General features: G+C 44.2%; 1 protein-coding gene across 1 annotated transcript in view; it reads right to left on the reverse strand.

The window, feature by feature from the left end:
- LOC147421970 (putative ribosomal large subunit pseudouridine synthase SVR1, chloroplastic) overlaps window positions 1–18,503 on the reverse strand; it is a 106,300-nt gene that overhangs the window by 28,093 nt on the left and 59,704 nt on the right. Inside the window, exons 2-8 of the mRNA XM_086502620.1 lie at window positions 17,916–17,995; window positions 12,604–12,704; window positions 12,437–12,509; window positions 12,210–12,303; window positions 12,057–12,105; window positions 11,687–11,837; window positions 11,557–11,613 (exon numbers count right to left, since the gene is read on the reverse strand). Of these exons, the coding sequence (XP_086358746.1) occupies window positions 11,557–11,613; window positions 11,687–11,837; window positions 12,057–12,105; window positions 12,210–12,303; window positions 12,437–12,509; window positions 12,604–12,704; window positions 17,916–17,995 (605 nt within the window). The remainder of the gene's footprint in view (window positions 1–11,556; window positions 11,614–11,686; window positions 11,838–12,056; window positions 12,106–12,209; window positions 12,304–12,436; window positions 12,510–12,603; window positions 12,705–17,915; window positions 17,996–18,503) is intronic.

The raw sequence follows: 18,503 nt of genomic DNA on the forward strand, positions 1-18,503 counted from the left end.
ACTCTACCCAAATTTCTGCAGCTTCTCGCCATATTTTGGCACCTCTCAAACCCTCTTGTCAGCGGTGGCTTCTTCTCTAGAAAAGGAGGAGTATTTCATTCGCAAGTTCGATGGCAGCAAATTTACCATATGGAAAGAGCGCATGAAAGATTTTTTGACAAACAAAGGCCTATCAAAACCGTTGAAAGAGCGTGCAGAGGATGATGACTATACACAAGCTCAGTGGAAACTTTTGGATGCAAGAGCCATGGCTATGATACGTCTACATCTAGCCGAGTCAATGTTCTTCACTATCATAGGGAAGACAACAACCAAGGAACTTTGGGATAGCTTATGTTCAGCATGGGAGAGCAAAAGTGCATACAACAAAGTTTTTTCTCATGAAAAAGCTTATGAAGCTCAACATAAAAGAATGTAGCACAGTTTCTGGTCACTTAAATGAGTTCAACTCCTTCTTTAGTCAGTAAGGGGTTTAAGGAGTTTGACGACGAACTCCAGTCTATATTCATGCTAAGCTCTCTACCCAGTTCATGGGACATCTTTTACACAGCCATTAGCAATTCGGCTTCAAATGGCCAGTTAGTGTTCAATGTTGTCACAAATGCGTTGCTCGCTAAAGAAATTCGATGTAAATCTTCAACGGTGCTAGTCATGGAGATGCATATATCGTTGGTACTTCAACGAAGGCAAGAGGCCGTGACAAGAACAAATACAAAAGCAAAAGTAGAGAGCGAAATCCTCGTAGTCCTAACAAATACATGAACTCAAGTAGAGACTGCACTACTAAAAATGTCGAGTGTTACTATTGCCATAAGAAAGACAATTACAAAAAGAATTGTCGCAGTTTCCTAAGAGATCAGAAAACCATGCAAAAGGATAATTCTGGCAAAGACAAAAGTACGGTAAAGATTAAGGAGCTCAATGTGGTTGAGTCTCCCATATCACCACTGCAGTAGAGGATGCTCCTCCTCCAGTGATGATCATTATGCTTACAGAGATTCGTGCAGAGGTGACAGTAGATCCCTCAGATGTTCTCATTTTCACTTCAGATCTCACTCCAGATGCTTTGGTTGCACAAGATGACGGTTATGCACAGAATTGGATTCTTGATTCTAGTGCAAGTTTTCATATCACACCACATAGAGAGTGGTTTACCTCTTATACATCCATGCATGGCATAGTCAAGCTTGGTGATTCCTATGAGCTTGACATTATTGGCATTGGTGATGTGAAACTTCAGATGTATAATGGCACTACTTTTGTGTTGCAGAATATCAGACATGTGCCCAAGGTTACAAAGAGCTTGCTTTCTATAGTGCAATTGGATGATCTTGGCTACACTACAGTTTTTGGTAACAGTTCTTGGCTCATCCGCAAGAACAACCTTGTCATGATGAAAGGTCGTAAAAACGGATCCCTGTACTCTATATTTGTTTCGAGTGTCGATGAACACTCTATCTATGTTGCCGAGTTGTCGTCTACAGAGTTGTGGCATAGACGACTAGGGCATCTTCGCCAAAAGGGAATGAAAACACTTCAACGTTTTGGCTACTTGTGTTAGATTACACGGACTTTCCATTGTGTGAGCGTTGTCTATACGGCAAACAGACTAGGTTGACATCTTCGCCATTGAACAAGAAACTAAGCGAACCCCTAGACTTAGGGCACAGTAATTTGTGTGGTCCAATGCCACATAAAACTCGCGGGGGGGGGGGGGGGGGGGGGGGGGCAAACTACTTTCTTACCTTTATAGATGATTCTATCAAAAAGGTGTGGGTGTATCTCCTTAAGCGTAAGGAAGAGGTCTTTTCTACGTCCAAAAATTGCTCGCCATGATTGAGAACCAATAAGAAAAAAAGCTCAAAGCTTTTCGCACGGACAATGGTGGAGAATACGTCTCCACAGAGTTCAAGGATTTTTGCAATCAAAGAAGCATTCTGTCAGGTGCAGCGGAATTAAAATGGTGAAGATCTAGTTTTACACTTCCACAAAATCCTTTCCTTCTTTCCTTGCGTTAGTGAATGTTTTGTACTTCAATGAATGTTCCTTTTATGTTCCCCTGAAGAGAGGGGTTGAGAGAATGCAATAGAGATGTGTAGAGGGAGAGAGAAAGAGAGAGAAGACCCGATGGGGTCCCAACCAACCCTCTCAAGGGCCCCCCACACCGTTACCGATGTGGTATTTGCTTTAGATTACATAAATGGAATGTATACACAATGCAATACCTCAATGCATACTCTAATGACTTGACGACGACAAATCACCGCGGTAACTCCTCGAGAAGAGGCACCTCCGAGGTTGATTTGATGCACCTTTGGATCCTTCTCGATGTGGGATTGCGGATGGCCACCAAGGCCACCAAGGGTAGATTTGGGGCTGATTTGGGCTCCCGATGTTAGAGGAATAAAGGGGCGAATGATGGCTACAAAAATGCATATCTGCGACGAAAAACGCAGTAGATCTCTCGCGTAGAGCAGAACTGAAAACGCAGATCTCAATGACGGCGATGATAGGCAGCAATGTGAGCACTCGATGCCGGCGAGGGAATGGCCAAGAGGAGGCTCGATGGGCTGTACGAAGCACCAAACCGCAACGAGAATAGGCAGCGTTAGCAGATCTTGCACCGTTCGTGATGGAATGGGCTGAAAATAGAAAACGCTGGCTGATCTGCAAGGCTAAGGCTTGCGCAAGGGCTGAAACCTGCAAACGCTAGGACTTCTTGCCAAAAACGCAAAGGCTGATTTTATGTGAAAACGCTAGGCTGATCTGTAGTCTCCTGCTAGCGCTTGCTCAATCTTTTGCAACTTCCTTCTACAACTTGTCTCCAAATGGAAGCTCTCCTGCTCCCTTGATAGGTGAGGCATAGGCCTTATGAATTAATTTAGGTTGAGGTAGAGCAATTGTCCACCAGGTTTTCCAACAAATAAATCATAAAAATGATTTATTAAAAATAAGTCAAGGGGGTCCAAATCTGGGTGCAACTGTCGCACATCCGCCCACACGGGAATCCAATCGACGCGCGGTCTGGCACGTTGGATTCCTCTAACCTAGAACTACATGCTTGACATCCCAGATGCCCATCGTAGTGTAATAACATTTTTCAAAACACGTATACAAACCATTTATGCAAGAGGGTTCCAAACTGGAAAACCTAGTCTAATGGACTTGTTTGGACATGCAGGTCCTACGAACACGCTCACAAAATTGTCAGGTGCAACGGAATTAAAATGGCGAAGATCTAGTTTTACACTTCCACAAAATCCTTTCCTTCTTTCCTTGCGTTGGTGAATGTTTTGTACTTCAATGAATGTTCCTTTTATGTTTCCCTGAAGAGAGGGGTTGACATAGATGACCGCCGCTTGGGCTCCTCGACGTAGCTCTCTTTTAGCCTGGACATGAGAAATGAGAGGGAGAGAGGGAATGCCGCTCTCGCGGCGAATGAGGACTGGCTGCAACACATTGTGATTGATGAGAAGCGTGTACTTCTCCCAATCAACAATGGGCTTAAACATGCAAAACCACTTAATGCCCAAAATGACATCACGTCCTGCAAGTTTAGAGACTACAAAACGACCAGTAAATTGAGTTTGTTGAACAATTAAATTGACATCATTAACTTCGTGAGAGAGAGAGGCGTCCATGCCTTCAGAAAATCCTTGCACCGGGATGGTGGGGATTGGATTTGTCTGAAGACGTGCACGTTTCACAAGAGATTCACTTATGACATCATGAGAACTTCCAGAATCAAACAACACAATGACCCATTGACCATTATCATGTCCATAACATTTTATGAATTCATCCTCTTTGAAAGTCCCCTCCTGCTTAGCTTCTTTCTCTACCACACTCATGGCGTCAGAAGTGGACGCAGTAGAGATTTCCTTTTTAGATTCTTTCTTAGGACACTCTTGTTTCATGTGACCTACGATTGAACAATGGAAACACCTACGTTCTTTTGCATACAATGCTTGTTCTTCTCTACTTAATGAACCACCTAAAACCCCTTGGGCAATCTTTTCATTAGGTGTGAGTAGAGGCTTATCCGATTTTCCTTTGCCCTTATCCTTAGATTTATCGCCCTTAGATTGAGATTGAGAGGTAGAAGTAGATTGAGAAGAATTTGGAGAGTTCTTTTTATTGTTGCCATTCCCATTAGAATTCTTGTCCTTTTCCTTAGACGAGTCAAGAGAGGAAGGAGTACCATTACCTGAGGCCATCTTAAGCTTACCCTTGTTGTGCTTCATCTTTTGGAGTTGAGCCAAGCGGATTTGCTTCTTGCAATGTCTTTGGATCACCGGCCTCCACGTCAAACTTGATCGAGTGGTCCAATCCAAAGAGAAAAGCCTCTAACCTCTCCTCATCCGATTTTCGCAATTGTCCACCTAGCTGTGACACACGATTAGCATACGACATCACCGGTTTACCTTGTTGAGACAAAGCCCGAAAATCCTCCTTCAAATGCTTCAAGTACTGTGGAGGAAGGAAGCGAGTCTTGAGATCCTCCGCGAACTCCTCCCAACTAAGCTCGAGAAGGGGAATGAGGTAGGACTCGGCATGGGCAGCCGCATGGGCCACCTCTTGCTTCTCCATCCATTCATTCTTCCAAGTGATGGCATCACCGTGAGATGCATGGAAGCCAAGAGAACCTTGTTATTTTCAGACTTTCTAACAACCGCAAAATAGGATGTAAATTGATGCAACCACGAGTAAATGACAATAGCATCCATCTTACCGTCATACTTACTGAACGTGATCTTCTCGGGAATTGGATCACTGGTCGTCCGTGTAGCAATGGTTGCCTCCGCGATGGTCTTGGCAAGCTTTCCATAATCGGGCTCCGAAGATGGGGGATCGGGTCGCACCGCCAAGGTGGTGATGAGATCACGCATGGAATCCCTTTCCAACCTACAAGCCTCGGCTTCGGCCGCCAATCGACGCTCCTCACGCTCCGCCGCTTCCACACGCTCTTGTCGATGAGATCACGCATGGAATCCCTTTCCACCCTACGAGCCTCGGCTTCGGCCGCCAATCGACGCTCCTCATGCTCCGCCGCTTCCACACGCTCTTGTCGCCGAGGTTCGTCTTACCGCATCATCATCTCCATCATCATGCGCATCATAGCATCCATGGGATTTGATGGCGAAGGTGGAGAAGTTGGAGGAGGGCTTGGAGGATCCATAGGTGGCTCTTGCTCGCCTTCTTGATTTGTGAAGGTATTCAAACCGCTACGAGTCTTGACCATGCAAGGATTTCTCCTCTTGGTTCGAGGAAGGTCGCAGACTAATCTTCGGGAGACTATCTACCCCTTGTCGGCGCACCCCGCATGCAACACACGGTATACAATGGTTGCTATTTTCCGACGTGCAAGGCGCACGGCTCTACGCGCAATGGCAGGCCTGTTGTTCCAAGAGTGGGAGGAGTATACATTGAAGGGCTGCCAACACAACCAAAAAACACGAGAGAAAAAAACTTCGTGGATTAGTAGATTAGTGCAAAATCTTCAAAGCTATGATACCAATGTCAGGTGCAGCGGAATTAAAATGGTGAAGATCTAGTTTTACACTTCCACAAAATCCTTTCCTTCTTTCCTTGCGTTAGTGAATATTTTGTACTTCAATGAATGTTCCTTTTATGTTCCCCTGAAGAGAGGGGTTGAGAGAATTGCAATAGAGATGTGTAGAGGGAGAGAGAAAGAGAGAGAAGAAGAGAGTGACACCCGATGGGGTCCCAACCAACCCTCTCAAGGGCCCCCCACACCGTTACCGATGTGGTATTTGCTTTAGATTGCGTAAATGGAATGTATACACAATGCAATACCTCAATGCAGACTCTAATGACTTGACGACGACAAATCACCGCGGTAACTCCTCGGGAAGAGGCACCTCCAGGGCTGATTTGACGCACCTTTGGATCCTTCTCAATGTGGGATTGTGGATGGCCACCAAGGGTAAATTTGGGGCTGATTTGCGCTCCCGATGTGAGAGGAATAAAGGGGCGAATGATGGCTGTAAAAACGCATATCTGCGACGAAAAACACAGCAGATCTCTCGTGTAGAGCAGGGCTGAAAACCCAGATCTCGATGACGGCGATGATGGCCAACAATGTGAGCACTCGACGCCGGCGAGGGAATGGCCGAGAGGAGGCTCGATGGGCTGCCGAAGCACCGGACCGCAACGGGAACAGGCAGCGTTAGCAGATCTCGCACCGTTCGTGACAGAATGGACTGAAAATTGAAAACGCTGGCTGATCTGCAAGGCTAAGGCTGGCGAACAAGCGCTAGCAGGAGACTAGCAGGAGACTCTAGATCAGCCTACCGTTTTCACATAAAATCAGCCCTAGCGTTTTTGGCAAGAAGTCCCAGCGTTTGCAGGTTCCAGCCCTTGCGCCAGCCTTAGCCTTGCAGATCAGCCAGCGTTTTCAATCTTCTACAACTTCCTTCTGCAACTTGTCTCCAAAGCTCTCCTGCTCCCTTTATAGGTGAGGCATAGGCCTTATGAATTAATTTAGGTTGAGGTAGGGCAACTGTCCACCAAGTTTTCCAACAAATAAATCATAAAAATGATTTATTAAAAATAAGTCAAGGGGGTCCAAATTTGGGTGCAACTATCGCACATCCGCCCACACGGGAATCCGATTGACACGCGGTCTGGCACGTTGGATTCCTCTAACCTAGAACTACATGCTTGACATGCCGGATGCCCACCATAGTGTAATAACATCTGTCAAAACGCGTATACAAACCATTTATGCAAGAGGGTTCCAAACTGGAAAACCTAGTCTAATGGACTTGTTTGGACATGCACGTCTTGCGAACATGCTCACAAAATTGCCGGTACTAATCCTCCTAGGATTCTAGACATCCCTATCTAGAAAGAAGGGGAAAACTGGCTCTGGAAGTCGATGAAGTATGTCCACGTGGCACACACAGCCATGTGCACGTGACACATTCATTGGTTGTTTATTGCACCATACACACCTGCACAAACTGGCATAGCTGAAAGAATGAATCGCACGATTCAAGAGCGAGTTATCTCTATGATGTCTATGGCGAAACTTACTCCAGAGTTTTGGGGGGAAGCTATTCTGATAGTAGTGCACATCATCAACACGTCACCTAGTTCTCCTTCGAATTTCAAAATTCCAGAGGAATTATAGACTGGTAAAACGCCAAGCTATGAGCATTTAGGTGTATTTGGATGTGAGACATAGGCACATGTGCCCAAAGAACTTCGTCGCAAGTTAGATCCTAGATCACACAAATCATTTTTATCGGTTATGGTGCAAATGGAGGGATGTGATATCGTCTCTGGCACCCAGAATCCAACAAAGTCATTCGTAGCTCACACGTGATTTTCAACGTATCAAAAATGCACAAGAAGCCCATTAAAGAATTTGAGTACAGACGCATTTGTTTTGAGAATGTAGCCTCCAAACCAACTTAGTTCAGTAGTGTTGCACCTAATCCTCAAGTGCAAGATACTACTATTGCTCCGGAGAGAGCAGAGTCCAGCAATCAGGCACTGAGATGCTCTGTAAGAGTATCACGTGCACTCGAGCGGTTTGAGCCGGATACACACCACATTTTGGTCACTGACAGTGCAGAGCCAACCTGCTACAAAGAAGCTATACAAATGGACGATAGTGTTGAGTGGAAGCAAACTATGCAATCAGAATACAATTCGATTGTGGCTAATGAGACATGGGATTTGGTTGAATTACCAAAAGGCAAAAATGCTTTACCTTGCAAGTGGGTATACTTGAAGAAGTATACAGCGGAAGATCCCGAACCTAGGTACAAGGCTCGTCTAGTTGCCAAAGGTTTCAAGCAGCAAAAAGGTGTGGATTTCGATGAGATTTTCTCTCCAGTAGTCAAGATGACTACACTTCGCACTATGCTTGGCTTGGTTGCTATGAAACTTGTCCAAATGGACGTGACCACAACATTTCTTCACAGGGATCTGGATGAAGATGTCTGCATGAAACAACCAGAGGGCTACGTATATGAAACCCAAAAGCCAACGAGGGCAAAATTGGTTTGTAGACTTAAAAAGCACTCTATGGCCTCAAGTAAGGTTCAAGACAGTGATATCAGAAATCTGACAAATTCATGCAATCTCAGGGTTACATAAGAAGTCAAGAGGATCACTGCTTATACACAAAGAGGTAGAACGATGGTTCTTTAATCATCTCGATCTTGTACGTAGATGATATGCTTATTGCAAGCAAATCAATTGATGAGATCAATCAATTGAAAAAGATGCTAAGCACTCAGTTTTCCATGAAACATTTGGGAAATGCCAATCACTTTGTTGGTATGCAAATCAAGAGAGACAAGCAACGTGGAATTCTTGAATTATCTCAAGAAAAGTACATCCACAAAGTCTTACAATGTTTTAGTATGCACGGGGGGAAGTCACTGAGTACCCCAATGCAAGCATACTCCAAACTTAGTAAGGAAGATTCTCCCAAGACAGTGGCGGAGAAAGAGGAAATGGCGAAAGTGCCATATTCAAAATTCTTCAGCAGTGGGAGTGGTTTGTAGGTACATGACAAACCCTAGCAAGAAGCATTGAGAAGCAGTGAAGAAAATCCTCGGATACTTGAAGGGTACAACTAGCAAGTGTTTACGCTTTGGAAACAACGATGCATCTATTGTAGGTTACACGGATGCAGATTATGCGGGTTGCGTGTATCGTAGAAGATCCACATCTGGCTATGTGTTCATGTTTGCTAGAGCAGCTATCTCTTGGAGATCGTGTCTTCAAGACTGCACGTCTTCATCTACCACTAAGGCAGAATATGTTGCTGCGTCTGACGCAAGCAAGGAAGCCATATGGTTAGCTAGTTTAGTGGGAGATTTGGGCATTCGCGAGGTTCCAGTAATGCATTGTGATAGTCAAAGTGCCATTGCTTTGGCAAAGAATCCGGTGTTTCACTCAAAGTTGAAACACATAGAGGTCAGATACCATGTCATACAAGATGCATTGGCTGGCAAGCGCATCGAGCTTGTCAAGGTTCACACTGACGACAACCCCGCAGATGCTCTCACGAAGAGCCTAGCCTCGAAGCGATTTACACATTGCATAGAACTTATGGGTGTAGGATGGAGCCTAAACGATGCTTCATCAACTTTGTATAGACTAACTATACTAATGCCACTATTGGCCACCATGACCTTCAAGTGGGAGGTTGTTGGGATGTAAGCAAGGTGGCCGTGGGAAACCACCCTTATATTTCTTTCTCTAATCAATATTAGGGAGAGAAAGTGAGAGAGTTGACCTCTCTCACTTTCCTCTCCACTAACCCACTATGCTATGCTTCATCCCCTTCCCCCTTCTCCTTCCTCTCTTGCACACTCCTTTCCTCTCTTGCACACTCCGCAGCAGCACCTATCAGGGGCAGCCAACCCTCAGTACCCAACCTCTAGCGTTTGCTAGCAATACCCACCAACACCCTCACCTAGCGTTTTTCACCAGTATCACCAAATCAGCCTGGCGTTTATGCATCTCCACCCTCAGCCCTTAGCGCCTCGGAAGGAGATACACCTCGGTTTCAGATTTAGCCTCACAGATCAGTACCCACCAACACCATCACCTAGCGTTTTTCACCAGCATCACCAAATCAGCCTGGCGTTTATGCACCTCCACCCTCAGCCCTTAGCGCCTCGGAAGGAGATACACCTCGGTTTCAGATTTAGCCTCACAGATCAGCCAATTTTTTCAGATTTCAGCCCTTATCCGCCATCATCATCAGCACCCTCGACATCAGCCATAGCCTTACCGGTAGTTGCAAATCCCATCGGTTCCACTAGCGTTTTTCATTTTCAGTCCTTAGTCTCGCAGATCCAAGCATCAATAGCAAGATCCCATCAACATTTCAGCATCTAGCACCATTGTATCAACATTTGTGCAATCTAAAGCAAATAACTCTCTAGCGATAGAGAGGGGGGCCCTTGGAAGGGGGTTTGGGACCCATCTAGTGTTAAGTCTTCTTTCTCTCTCTTCACTCACAATATCTTTCTCTTCTCTCTCTAGTCTTTTGCACATCTCGTGAAGTAAAAGGAACGTTGAGCACGCGTTGAGCACGCATTGAGCACTCATCCTAAGTTATCACCATAAATCAATTCTGCTGCACATTACATTTCCAATGTTTTATTTGGAGGTTGGTGAGGTCAAACAATATGAGCATGAGGCCAAACCCAAAGACTGTGTTTTATGCTCTCCTTCTCCTCCAGTGGAGGATGAACAAGCTCAAAAGGTACATAGTGTTCAGTACATGTTCAGATCAAAAGGTACAAAGTACTGAACTGTATGAGTTTTAAGGTACATAGTGTTCGGTACATGTTCAGACCACAAGGTACATAGTACTGAACTGTATGAGTTTTAAGGTACATGAAAATTCATACGAAAATTTAAAAAAAGCCTAAATTATCAAACAGAATATGATATTTGTAATATGTTCATAAACATAGACGATCACAACTTGTGACACAATTCATGATATGAAGTCACTAATCAAGAGTCATACAAATCAAGTCTCTTATGTCTGTTCTATAAGACAAATCTCTTATGTACAGAAGTCTTTTGCGTTTATTATGTAAGACTCCCTAATTGGTCATTTTGATGATTTTGTGAGGATGCAAGAACTTGTTGTTGGTGAAATATTCCGCTTTTCTAAGCTTTCAAGAGTGATTAATGATCAAATACATGTAGAAGTTGTAATGTAATTTTTTTTGACATACCCACGTACGGTACGATCCATACATATTGATCCACGTGCCAAACGGCAGTACGATATGACCATATCGTACCTTGAGGACAAATGCAAGTCAGATCATAGCCAGCACTACTGGTCCAAGTCCTGACTGGTGACCCAACATGAGTTACAGAATATGATATCCGAGGGCTGATCCGAAGATCCCAAGAACTGAGCCAAGGATGAATATGGCCAGCCTGCGTAGAGCGCATCTCTATGTGGGCTTGTCTCTCCTATCAGACCAGAAAATGCCAATTAATTCTAGCAGAATTCTCAAGGGACACTGATAGTGAAGGATTAGCTGCAGTAGGCCAATACAAATCCCCTGGATCCCAGTACAGCTGAGACAAGGGGCAAATCTCCCTGATCCACAATCTCCAATAGAAAACATATTCTCCACAAGGAAACGAGGGTCAACACACCAATGCTTCCCTGTAGAGCCCACCACACAAATAAGCTACTATCCAGCAGTAGAGGTATCTATGTCCAAAAGCGCATCAAAGTAGGATCCTCACTAGCAACTGCTGTAAAGAATATAGAGCCACATCTCGCTGCTTTTGATGTGAGAGTTACATCAAATGAACCCCACTTGAACAGCAATCCCTCCTGCAGGATTGAGCGATTCTCTCCAATGGAACCCGTCCTAAAATCTATAGTGCATGACTATGAAGTGGAAGATAAAATGATTATGGAATTGATTACAACACACGCAAACAGTTGCTGCAAAGAAAAACAAGTGTTAAGATTGGAAACAAAGAGGAATAATAAAAAAAGTCTCCTTTTATACAGATAATACATACGTCTAAGCCAGCGTTTTCGATAAGGTGTCGGACCTCATGGTTTCGCCCCTCAGAGACCTACAAAAAAAGTAGCGACTCAAATGATTTTGAACTTATGCAGCTGTCCTTACACCATGTTGCTGTGATGTACCACAATTTTCAATCTGGTCTTGTTCTCTCCTGGCTCTCCATCCATAACCTCAACAGACTTTGGAACACATGGCACTTCCTGTACTTCAGTGCCATCCGCTATAGTCTGCAGCTGCCGCTTGGTGACTTTGCCTTCAATGGTTGCAATGTACCTACATAAGCGAGTTGAATTGCTCACCGTAACATGGTGCATCAAAGAAGAATCTTGACAAGCATGCCTGAAATTTCCTTTTTCTTTTCCATACTCAAAAGGAAGAAGAGCGAGGGGAGAAGAGAAGGAGAGAGAGAGAGAGAGAGAGAGAGAGAGAGAGAGGGGAAGAGTCGGGTTTTGCCGAGGGTGGTTTTATGTTTTATATATAATGGATGCTTACTCCTTTGTAAGTCCAGAAGAGGGATGCGAAACATGGTGCGCAAATTCTCCTGTAAAACAACATCAGGTCTCCATAAGAAAGGCAGGGAAGAATAAAAAAACAAGTTTTATTGTGTGGTACAAAGTTGCACTACTATGGAGGTTAATCCCATACCATCATTAGTCACAAACAGCAATCCTGTTGTAGCAACATCCAATCGTCCCACAGTAAACAGTCTTGGTTTTGGTACCCCTGGATTTCTTTGCACCTGTGAGAGAAAAAATGATGTTACTCACTAGCCTTCCACTGAAGCTCTAGTACTTGGCTGCACTACAGCTAACAAGGTCAAATGCAAAATACTCTATAATGCATCCAAATCTTGGTCAAAGCCCAAACCCAACCCAAATCTTCATATAATCATCAAACAAGGTGAGCACCGACTTCTCATCCTCCTCCCTGCTCGAGCAAATATACCTGCAGAAAAAGTATGCCAACAAAGGCAGAGATACAACCATCAACAGCTCAGGCACGATGAAATGCAGAAATATGTTTAGTTAGCAGATCGTACCCTTTGGGTTTGTTCAAAACAAAATACAGCTTGGGAGCCAACTTTTTGGGCAAGGATTGCCCATCTACATAGATGATGTCTTTCAAAGGATCAACCATTGTCTGCATAGGTAATTGGCACTGTGTTAGATGTACAAATTTTTGCATTGCAAAAACTAGATCACACGATCATAAAACTTAATATAAGACACTGCCTGAAACAGATATCATGAAACCTTGAGCTTCCCTGTTGATCAAAGAGCCCAGTTTTGCGAGTCCCCATATCTATATGAAGACTTCTCTACACATCAACATCTACATTCAATTTGTGCGAATTAAAAATTCCTACTAGAAAAGGTATGGTAAGGATTACACGCAGTTCCTAAGATAAAAGAGCAAGTTAGAATATCACCTTCTTTGGATCACTTCAGAATGCACATATACCTAGATGAATCCCAGATAAGCCTAGGTTCACCTTTAAAGGAAAGTGCAAGGTATAGACTCATGGTAGTCATCCACAAGAGTCAAGAATATAACCATCAACTCCATCATGTATTTTATTGACTGAATATGTCACGTGACACATCCAACCCTATGTGTCCGTGGACAAGCTACAGTATGATCAGGGTTCAGTCAGTCCACTCCGTATAGATTAGAAGTGATCTGGCACTTTTGTGAGTCTATTCGTAGACCGTGCATGCCCAGACACTTAGTATAGATGCATATCCTCCGGTTGCACACAACATGATCATAAGCATTCCCATCAGAATCCTTCAGGGGAATTTTCCAGTGCATTTAGCCTATTTTTGACATTTTTCACTTATTATTTTTAAGTGACTTTTGTTGGAAAGTAGGTAGGGCGACTTGAGTAAGTTTGTATGTAAGTAAACCTAATCTAGCACTAAATGGCAGAAGAGGCAACAGGAGCCAAGCTCAACAGGCAACTTCTCAAGCAAGAACCTTGGTGGTTTCCCCTCCAAGCAAGATCCCATCCCTAGCGTTTTGCATCAGGAGGTCATCACCCTCATCTGGATCAGCCTAGCGTTTTCAGCAAGAGGTCATCGCCACACATACCCCAGCATCTAACGTTTTTGAAAATCTGCAGCCCTATTGTTTTTGGAGATTCTAGCGTTTGCAGATTTTCAGCCTTTACAGCTTTCAGCCTTGGAGATTTTCAGCAATGAAAGACCATCAGTTTCAGCCCTAAAAGAGTAGCAGATTCAGCCCAAAGAACTTCCGTTTTCAGCCCTACAGTAGATGCAGATTTTCAGCCCTAAAGACCAGCAAAGTCAGCGTTTTCCTTAGCGTTTTCGGCAACAGCAGATTTCAGCCCATAGCGTTTTTGGACAGAAGATACACACTTGCAGATTTCAGCCCTTAGGTCGGTCTCGCCATCCCCGTCGTCAACATCGACATAGCCTAGACTTGCATCAGTCACATGCATTCAGTTTGTACCAGTTTGTGCAATCATAAGTAGACCACTCTCGCCGACGAGCGGGGGGCCTTCGGAGGAGGGTTTTACGACGTCTCTGGTGTCGTATCTCTCTTCTCTCTCTATCTCTCAGTCTCATACATTTGCACGCACAATGTCCATTCACTTTGTTATGATCATTGCACTCTCTCATTAAGAACGGAAGGCTCTACCTTCCATAAGAACAAAAGGAACCTTGAGCACAGTTCGGAGCACTCATCTTGAGCAAAGTTCAAACATTCATTCCGCTGCACCTAACAGAATATATGGCTAGCTTATGTCCTGGGCCAACCAACCATTTGCATGGCATGCAGGGCTTCTACGTCATTTTTGGTGGGGAATAAGTTCCCACCTCTTCTCGACTTTGGGGACGCTGCTCACAGGACACTTACGAGCTGACCCACATATATAAAGAGCCCATGTTCATTCCTATGGGAGGGGGTGTGCCCACGCTCGGGTCTCGAGAAGCCCCGCCAAGTTCTCTCAACACCTTAGGGGTGGGTCTCTCAAGGCCTCTCTCTGGTTATGTAGGCCACCTCCTACTCCACAACAATCTATTTTTTGGAAGTGCGGTGCACTGGTTCCTGAGGCGCCTACCTACAAGGACCACAAACTCCTCTCAAAAACTTATCTTGACATCCATTGAGGGATCTTGTTGCAAGGGGCGTTTTCCCTTGCCTCACAGTAGTATTTTGGCGAACATTGAGCTCATTTACACCGACACGGACTGGTCTATCTCTACGACAAGCATGCAAGAGAGGAGAGACCCTGTGAGTTGGTCCACAGAGAGAGAGAGAGAGAGAGAATTGAAATGAAATGTTATATTAACGTCTTCAAAAGGCCAAAATGACCTATGAGACCAATCTGTTACAGGTACAAAAGAACTAGATACTACTACTAGAATCCATCCTCATCTGCACTCTGGATATCAAGAGAGTATGGCTCGAATCCTCTGCTGTAGTCTCCGTCGACGCTGTGTAGCCCCTCTCCTCAATCGTGGCCGTCTGGATCTCCGTAGCTCTAGTGCTCGATTGATGAGAGTGTCAGTAGTGGTCGAATGAGTGTGGGCCGAGCTCTGCAATGATGACTGCTCCTCAGGAGAGAGAGAGAGAGAGAGAGAGAGAGAGAGAGAGAGAGAGAGAGAAAGAGAGAGAGAGAGAGAGCAATGTCCTTAGTGTTGCTGTCACAAAGTGATGACGTGGCAGGACCACCCCAGACAGATGACGTGGCAAGCGGATGTGGCAGGCAGTACGGGTGCTGATGTGGCAGCTATATAGACAATCCCCCAGATTTTTTGTTGACATGCTGACGTGGCAGCTTGTACGCACAGTCCCCCTTTTTGCACTGATAGCTGTACGGAATTTTCGTAAATTGCGTTGACTACTTTTTGCAGTTTTTGGACTTGGTTGCTTTTGAGAATTGCTTGCTTTTGAGTTTATTGCTTTTGGGACTCTGCTTTTGGCATCCCTTGTAAGAATAAAAGAGCCCTAAGGGCCTCACTCTTCAGGGCATCTGGACACAGAGTCTGAGAGCCGAGGACCCGCGGGAGTTGTACTTTGATCAAGCAATAATATAAAAGAAATATCAAAAGGGGCGCCAGTCTTTGGGGCCAATCTCTTTGGACACAGAACTACGCCGGGTTGTGTCCAAAGTGAACTGTGATTTTAAAGTTGTGAGATATCACTTCTGTAATTAAAAAACATCTTTCTGCGTACTTGATTTTTGCACATGATGTTTCAAATAATTGTCAATCAAATTTATCTGTGTTAGATAAAGAAAGGTAAGCATTTTTGCGAGAGTTTAGTGAGTGTTTATCTGATTCATTACTGTCTCGGTTGCCACCAAAGAGGCCTGAGGCAAAGTTACATGGAACGGGAACAGGGAACGGGAACAGAGACCTCCGGAACGTTTTCGGAATGGGGGACCCTCGGAAAAGCGGAACAGGAACAGGGGCCGGAACAGTAAGCTTAAAATATGCTCAAATTAAGTTGGATTTAACCTATACGTTAGTAGAGAGGGGCCCGTTCTGGCCGTTCCCTATTACGCTGCGTGCATGCATTGCCAATGTGTCAACATGCCATACATGCACTGCATGTATGTCTGAAAATGGCTATAACTTCTTCATACTCCTCTTCTTGATGGTTATTGGTGTACTTGGAGTTCTCCATAGCTACTGAAAATGGCCATAAATCTGGATCAGATTGCCACACAAAAGAGCAATCAGCTAGGCTTGGCACCACTGTAACCGGCTGGGGGCTATTGCCCAAGTGGTGGAAGAGAGCACACATAAGTTTCAGCATAAGGGACAGAGTGAAAGAGAGTTTTCAGCTCAAAGACGAGTGATAGAGATTGGAGCTCACTACTGGTAGCATTACACAGTAGAGAAAGAGAGAATTCAGCCAATAAACAGTGTAGAAGAAATGGAGATGATGAGGTAGACGATGAGAGAGAGAGAGAGACAGAGAGAGAGAGAGAGAGAGAGAGAGAGAGGGGGGGGGTCAGATTTTTGAAATTTGAAACAGGCGTTCTGCCCCGTCGTTCCGCGGCCGCGTTCCGCCTGGCCGTTCCGGTTACACTCTGAGCTGGAACACCGTTCTACTCCATTCCCATTCTGAGGCAAAATGCCTGTCTGGAACGTGTTCCGAGAACAGGAGGAGCCCATTCCGGCCGTTCCCTTACTATGGCCTGAGGATCATGCGATAGATTTGGTGCCAAGTTGTAGCCCACCAAATAGGCCTCCCTATAGGGTTAGTGCGGCCCAAGAGAATGAGATTATGGGCCAAGTAGAGGAGCTGTGCACAAGATTGCATTTAGGACAACATCTGGTCTTTATGAGTTCTTAATTGATGCCATTCGGTCTTACCAAAGCTCCTACTATGTTCAATAGGATGATAGATCAGATTTTCCCCATATCAAAAGTTTATCGCCACATTCTTTGATGACATGATAGTCTATTCAAAGAATGAAGAGAAGCATAGGCGTCACTTGACCATTGTGTTCGAGGAGCTATGCAGTCTCACAGGTTGCTTGTCAATCCTAAAAACAGTGAATTCTTCTTGAAAGAGATCCACTTTCTTGGCCACATAGTGTCAAAGGATGGTGTCCGAATGGATCCTGCCAAGGTTGGAGCAATCACAACATGGCCAAATTTGAAGATTGTGCATGATGTTTGTAGGTTCTTGGGCTTATGCTTTTACTATAGAAGGTTTATCAAGAACTTTGCCGAGATTGCTTCACCCCTACATGCTCTACAAAAGAAAGAGGTCACGCTATGAAGCCTCCTAATGCGGTTATGCTGCCGAAATCAAGCTAGAGTAGGTCATTTTCAGCCTGGTAAAAGCGGGACAGCTCGTAAGAATTTGCAAGTTTTCTTCCAAGTTTTAATAAGAACAAATAAATACCGAAAGGGGTGCCAGTCTTTGGGGCCTACAGAGTGTCAATCTCTGCTTGGAAGCACTCTAGCTGCCAAGCCGTGTTTTTGTTTCAATTGCTAAATTCCAATCACGGGTTTATTCATGGAGTTGCTCTCTCTTGTAAAGTTCAAGTAAAGAATCTGGTGAAAGCTAAAGTCTACCGCCTTCTAGCGAGCCTACAGGCTGGTTTCAGTTGAACATTGCCCAGTCGAGTAAAACCCTTCACAACCGAAAACTAGAAATTGATAGACAATCTCTCTCCACTTCGGCAAATTTTCATCACCGAAAACTAGAAATTGATAGACAATCTCTCTCCACTTCGGCAAATTTTCATCTTTCTTGATAATGCTGAGAAGGATACAATAAACACCTAATGAGGTCCAAGGCCCACCAACTTCAAAATGTTGGTGTCAAGAAATTTTTGAAAATAGAACTAAGAGAACAACAAACCTGAGGAACTTTGCAAATTTCACCATTAACAGTAACTTTGGCTTCAAAAATTAACTCCTCGCATGCACGCCTTGAGGCCACTGCAAAAAAAAGAAACCACTTTATTGAGCAACATGTATATTGCTATTAAAACGCATTTAACATTGTGGGATAAAAAAATCTAAATCGAGAAAAATAGTAAAATGAGAAAAGATCAGAAAAATAGTAAAATTTTAGACATCTGGATGAATTGTATCAACAATTGATCAGCTAACTCTAATGCCAGAAATTTTTATTGATTGACTCTCACTTTAGTAAGGTTTGTCAAATCCTTGCAAAGCCAATGCACATCCAAGAAAATGGTTGGGTCGTTCATTAAGTATGTGATCCTTCTTTTCGTTTTGCTTAAGAGTCACTTTGTTAGAATAACTTCATGTGGAAGCGTAAATACAAAATACTCGCAGTAGCAAACATGAGAGAGAGAGAGAGAGAGAGAGAGAGAGAGAGAGAGAGAGAGAGAGAGAGAGAGAAGCCAAGCTTGAGATTGCTCCGATTAACTCTAAACACATGGATACAAACCAATAGCCCCAAGGATACTTCCCATAGAAA

Source organism: Adiantum capillus-veneris, chromosome 27 (assembly GCF_014529385.1).
Source record: "Adiantum capillus-veneris isolate H3 chromosome 27, ASM1452938v2, whole genome shotgun sequence".
NCBI lineage: Eukaryota > Viridiplantae > Streptophyta > Polypodiopsida > Polypodiales > Pteridaceae > Adiantum > Adiantum capillus-veneris.